A 6,533-nucleotide genomic window follows, 5' to 3' on the forward strand; every position below is an offset into this window, starting at 1 on the left:
TATCTTTGTTCTTAGTCTGGATAAAGGTTTGTCAATTTTGCTTATCTTTTCAAAAAAACAGCTTTTCATTTTGTTGATTTTTTTTTGTATTTTGTTTCAGTTTCATTTATTTCTGCTCTGATATTTATTATCTCTGCTACTAATTTTGGGTTGGATTTGCTCTTGCTTTTTAGTTCTTATGCTAGGGTAAAATATTTTTTTCCTTCAGCATCTTAAATATATCATGATATTCTTTCCTGGTCTATAACGTTTCCCCTGAAAAATCTGCTGCCAGACATATTGGAGCTCCAGTGTATGTTATTTGCTTCTTTTTTCTTGCTGCTTTTAGGATTCTTTCTTTATCCTTGATCTTTGGGTGTTTGATTATTAAATGCCTTTAGGTAGTCTTCTTTGAATTAAATCTGCGTGGTGTTCTATAACCTTCTTGTACTTGAATATTGATGTCTTTCTCCAGGTTTGGGAAATTCTCTCGTATTATCCCTTTGAATAAACTTTCTACCCCTACCTCTTTCTGTACTTCTTTTTAAAGTCAATAACTCTGAGATTTGTCCCTTTGAGACTATTTTCTAGGTCTTGTAGGTGGGCTTCATTATTTTATATTCTTTTTTCTTTTGTCTCCTCTGACTGTGTATTTTCAAACAGCCTGTCTTCAAGCTCACTAATTCTTTCTTCTGCCTGTTTGGCCCTGTTATTAAGAGATTCTAATGCATTCTTCAGCATGTCAGTTGCTTTTTTTTTTTGAGACAGAGTCTCACTCTGTTGCCCAGGCTGGAGTGCAATGGTGCGATCTCAGCTCACTGCAACCTCCGCCTCCCGGGTTTAAGCGATTTTCCTCCCTCAGCCTCCTGAGTAACTGGGATTACAGGTGTGCCACCACGCCCGGCTAATTTTTGCATTTTTAATAGAGACGGGGGTTTCACCATGTTGGCCAGGCTGGTCTCGAACTCCTGACCTCAGGTGATCTGCCTGCCTCAGCCTCCCAAAGTGTTGGGATTACAGGCATGAGACACCGTGCTCAGCCTGCATTTTTCAACTCTAGAATTTCTGCTTGATTCTTTTTAATTATTTCAAAGAGTAATTGTTAAATTTATCTGATAAAATTCTGAGTTCTTCCTACGTTCCTGTCTTCTTGTCTTTAGAATTGGCTTAATAGTATTAGCCCTACTTGTTTTTGGATAAAAAGACCACATGAAAATTTATTTACCATTGATCTTTGAAAAGTATGAATTTTTCACATACATGCCAAATGATTCTATCCTCCTTTGTGCATTCTAGTTTGATGCTTGTGAAATCATAGCAATGTTATATTGTTAATGTATAGTGCATTTGTTATTGTGCTTATTTTATGTTTTAATTTTTTTATTCAAAAGTAATATATGCTCATTTTAACAATTGAATCCATATATATATATATATTATATTTATAAATCTGGTCTCCTATGCCTCTATTTAATCTCAATCCACATCCCAAGGTATTCTATACTATTTTCCATGTTAGTAAAACATATAATCTATTTTCTTTACTTCTCTCTTTTATATTCCAGAGAATCATGTTATAGATGTAATAACCATGTAAGTTCTCTCTTTTTGCTTAATGGATCATGGCCACTTCTCCTGTCTACGTGTGTAATTCTAATTAATTCCTTTTATTATCTTCATGGTGGCCATATGGTAATTTATCAACCGTTTATTTATTGATGAAGGTTTTTTCCAGTTTGTGTGAATCCAGATAATGCTTTAATAAGTATCTTTTCATAGAATTTCGTATACTGATGCTTTTATTTCTTTGTATTTTCCTAGAATTGGAATTGCTGGCTCAAAATGCTTGTGTCGCCTAAATTTTAATAGTTGCTACTCAGATTACTTTCCATTGTAGTTGTGGCAGTTTTCATTCTGCAACACCATTATTTATTCATATATTTTCTCTAACTCAATTTCTTTCCCCCTTTATCAGGAACTTCAGTTACAGACATATTAGACAACTTGAAGTTGCCCTACAGCTCACTGATATTCTATTCTCTGTTTTTTTTTTTTTTCTTTATGTTTTCTTTTTCTTAGTGTATTTTATTTTGGGTTCTATTGCATTGTTTTCAAATTTACCACTATTTTGCTCTGCCGTGTCTCACCTGTTATTTTCATCCAGTTAATTTTTCTCAGACATTGCAGTTTCCATCTCTATATAAATTTGATTTGGATTTGGATTTAATAGTTTCCGTGTCTCTACTTGTTGGGGTGATCAGACCCAACACCAGGCTGTGGGGGCTGCGAAGTCCAGCGGAGTCAAAGGAAAAGACAAGTTAAGAGAGAAAGTAGGACCGGGGGCCAATGCTAGTATGGAGGACGCGAAGGCCCCGAGCTCTAGGAGCCCATGCTATTTATTGGTGATCAAACAAAGAAACAGGTGGTGAGGATGTGGGGGTTGAAAGGAAGCGGTGTATCAAGCGAATGAGTTACAGCTGTGATGGTTTAGCATTTTCTTTGAAACATATGACTACTTCAGATAATGGGAGTGCTAGAAGCAAGGAGCCAGCAAATCTAGACATATTCCAAAGGCCACGAGGGGTTTTAGACCCTGGACCCGGGATATGTTCCAACACTCTTTTACATTATGTCACTCAGCTTTTCTCCCAACATCTACCTGACTTTTTGAACATAAGACATACAGTTACAATAACTATTTTGATGTCCTATCTACTAATTCTAACCTCGATGTCAGTTCTGAGTCACTTTTGATTAATTGATTTATCTTTTCAAGAATGAGGGCCATATTGACCAGTTAGTTTGCACACCTGGTAGTTTTTGATTAGATGCCAGGCATTGTGAAGTTTACCTTGTTGGGTGCTGAATTGTTTTGTATTTCTATAAATATCCTTGGGCATTGTTCTGGTACACAATTAAGTTACCTGGAAATAAGTTTTTTGCTTGTTTGTTTGTTTGTTTGTTTTGGGTCTTGTTTCTAAGATTTCCTAGGTGGTACTAGAAGAGTACCAGTCCAGAGTTAATTATTCCCCACTACTGAGGCAAGACTGTTCTTTTTACCTGATGTCCCATGAATCTTGAGGTTTTCCAGTCTGGCTAATGGAACAGACAGTATTCCTGGGCTCCGTCTGGGTTTCTCCTCCTCATACAAGGCCTTGGACACTCAAGGATATAAGCTGGGGCAATCAAAGGGCTCACCTTTTCTTGTTAGAGTACTGGACACTCTCCCCTTTAATCCTTTTGAATGTGTTTTTCCCCAGCCTCAAGTAGTTTCCTTGTACACATGCACTGATCAGGATTCAGTCAGATATTCTAGGGGAACCCTTTGAAGAGCTCTGGAATTTTCCTGGTACAGGTCTCTCTTCTCAAGTATTCTGTCCCTTTCAGCTCCTTTCCCTCAACCCAGGGAATGGCTGGACTCTATCTGTTTCACCTCCTTACACAAGACCTTGGACATTCAAGGATATAAGCTGGAACAATCAAAGGGCTTGCCTTGTTTGTTTCTCATTGCTCAGGGAAGGTTTCTGCTACTTCATCTTGGAAGCAGAAGTTTTAGATATTAAGGGTTTCAGATAAGCTAGTCCTTTTTTGTACTCAGGGAAACCGCTGGGATGCTCAGTGAAAATCAGCACCGTGTCAGCCCAACAGTTGTTGTATTTGTTAGCTACCCCTTTCAAATTATTGCTTTTGTGTGCTTTACCACAGGTGTGAAATCACTGGACATTTAACTGTCAAATAGTATTTGTTATACATATTGCAGATTTTTTCTCTCTTTTAAAGAAAATATCTGAAACAGGTGTATAAAGTAATCTTCACCGTAAAATAGTGATTGTTTGAACTGGTATTTTTTTTTTTTTGCAATTAAAGACAACTGTGAAAAGGCTGTAGTAGCATTTCTTTGTTTCTCTTTATTTTCTTCAGAGACTGCAAATAGGACATTTCAAGAAAAAGGCATCCTGGCAGGAGACAGCAGAAGTTTTAAGCCTCATTTGACCTTCATGAAGTTGTCAAAATCACCATGGCTCCGTAAGAATGTGAGTGCATGTTCTTATTGCAAGCCTGTTTTACCAGGCCACGCCAGCCATAAGCATGGTCTGGAGCACAAGTGACATTGCCGTGGTCTCACACTACTCTTGCTTCTGGGATTCCAAGTCAGGTTGGTTCCAATTCCCAGGGATGCTGAGGATATTCCTGGCCTTCCAAGGAGGCTATTTCAGCTTTGCCTTCCTTTGCCATCATGGCTGTTTTTTCATTCTCTGGCCATCATTTATTTCTACCACTGTTGTCTCATCTGCTTCATTCCCTGAAGAGCCTCGAGGTGGTGCCAGAGTTCAGTTTTGCTGCTATCCTTGCTTGTGGTTATTTGCATCCTGTTGCTCTCAAAGCTTCCTCTGCTGGCCTGTGTACGCTGGTGCTGCTCACTGCAACTGGGTAAGCTTTTTTACCCCTCTTCCTGTTGCTCTTCAAGGTTTCCAAAAGACCGTCTTTCAGCGGTTGCCTCAATTAAGGCCTTGGAACCAGGTGTATTGGGGACTGGGCATGAGGGTAACTGAGGGACCTCCTTTCCTGGAGGTACTTAAAAGTACTTCTCCCTAATGATGGTCAACAGTGGCACAATCCAAGTGACAAGTCTTTTGACTTCCCCTGTCTCAGGGTGACTTACTGCCTTTATAGGCCACTCGTTCTTCCCTCAGAAGTCAGAGCAACTTTTGACTTCTGTCTAGGTTCATGAGCATTTCTCCTAAAATCCTAAGGCTACCCTTCATTTTGTTTCCTGTTTCAGCCTAGGGGGTTCCTCATGCAAATTCAGACATCTGATGGCCTGCTCTCATATACCAGAGTTTTGGAGACGGGCATGCAGATTAATATCCGCTCCCTGCTCTCCATGACCCTTTGCTGCAGTTAAGACTGATTTGCAGCTCTAGCAATGAAGGCCATGTGTAGTAGTAAGTAGAATTTTTTTTTCTAAATTTGTCACATTTTGTATTTAATGTCTCTGTCCTCAGAAAAGTCTTTTGGGTCCTTTAAATCATGGGTTTGGGTGACTCACCATCCTGTAGTTAAGAGTTTTCTACAGACTATTGCTGAAAATCTCAAAAAGATACTTTGCATGTTTTTTTGGATTACATTGCCACAAATTTAGTAGTACCCATATTAGGTATCATTCCAGAGTATAATAGGTAAAAATAATTGGTGTAAATGATAGATATTGAAATCTGGGATGATAACAATTTACAAAACTTGTAGACTGACAGTTTGATTCTTTACTGGTTATCTTTCTTGTTTTGCTTTCAAATGGATTGTCCTCTTCCAAGTGGTTTCAAACTTAATCACAGAATGACAATCAGTGGTGAAGGTAATATCTCCATTTCAACATGTTTCTTTATTTTTATAGTATTAACTTTGAAATGAGAGTACCCAAGGACATTTATTCAAAAAATGCTTAATTATATATGTCAACATTTCAAACTGCATTTAAATGATTTATTGGCAGTTAGTTTCTCAGAATCAATCTTACCCTATAGAAAAGTGATATGAGACTTGGAATGGTTGTGATGTGACTGAGATCACAGTCTTATCAGTTACAGAGCCCTGTCTCTGTACCTGAGAAACCCATCCCATCTCATTCTGTCTCACATTCTTCCCTCCCATTGGCCAGCTCCAGTCATATAGAGTCATTTCTATGTGTAAGGAGCTCCCTGTTCCAAATCATATTAATTAAGTAAATACATATTGAGTGCCTACTATGTGCCAGACATGGTGCTGGGCACAGAATGGTGATCAAAATAGAAACAGTCACTGCTTGCATGGTACATAAAATCTAAGATTGCATTTTATTTAGATCAGAATGCTTAATATTTAGAAAATAAATTATGATCTTATCATTTTCAGGAAGTCAAATAATAATTTTTTATTTTAATTTATGGAATGAGTCTATTCCCATCACTATTATAATGGTGTCAGTGTTCCTGAAAGTTTAAGGAAGTAGATCTTAGATAGGGGGATTCTAAAGTCAGCGGGGGTACTTGTTGAAGTTTCAGATTTCCACCCTCTACCCTTAGATTTAGAGATGGACCTAGGACCTAAGCTTTTGATGTTCAGTAAATGCCACATATGGTTCTGATACAGATGATCTGCAGAGGAATATACTTGAGACCTGCAGGCTTAAATCAATACCCAACAGTTTCTTGTGCAGCATATCTACTGTAAAGGTTAAAACCAGTATGAAAAGCTGGCATATATACAAAAGGATTTCATTTATTTACTTTATTGTGATTCATGGTTTGGTATGTAGATTGTTTGAAAATATATGGTTCCTTAGTCTCATTCTTAATGTTTTTACATTTCCAGCTATCTATTTTCCTCTCTCAGCACTAATTTTCTTTTAGATTTTTGTTCTGAATCCATCCATTGATCTAATGATCACAAGCAAGTGACCATTAAATAAAGATGACCGTGGAATGTATTGCTGGCTTTCCATGTTATTTAGATTGATAGTGAAATAAAAGAAGGGAGTGGCAAAATAGTTGTTTTTTTTTTTTTTTTTTTTTTTT

General features: G+C 37.6%; 1 protein-coding gene across 4 annotated transcripts in view; it reads left to right on the forward strand.

Annotated features, from left to right (window-relative positions):
* AKAP7 (A-kinase anchoring protein 7) overlaps window positions 1-6,533 on the forward strand; it is a 155,076-nt gene that overhangs the window by 64,341 nt on the left and 84,202 nt on the right. For 2 of the 4 annotated variants that reach the window (XM_017888590.1, XM_017888592.1), the window contains exon 6: window positions 3,901-4,013. In XM_017888590.1, coding sequence (XP_017744079.1) covers window positions 3,901-4,013 — 113 coding nt within the window. Of the gene's footprint in view, window positions 1-3,900; window positions 4,014-4,762; window positions 4,926-5,294; window positions 5,341-6,533 lie in introns of those variants that run through there. The other 2 variants (XM_017888603.1, XM_017888597.1) reach the window with 2 other exon arrangements.

This window comes from Rhinopithecus bieti, unplaced genomic scaffold (assembly GCF_001698545.2).
Source record: "Rhinopithecus bieti isolate Rb0 unplaced genomic scaffold, ASM169854v2 scaffold_1710, whole genome shotgun sequence".
In the NCBI taxonomy this organism is placed as follows: Eukaryota; Metazoa; Chordata; class Mammalia; order Primates; family Cercopithecidae; genus Rhinopithecus; species Rhinopithecus bieti.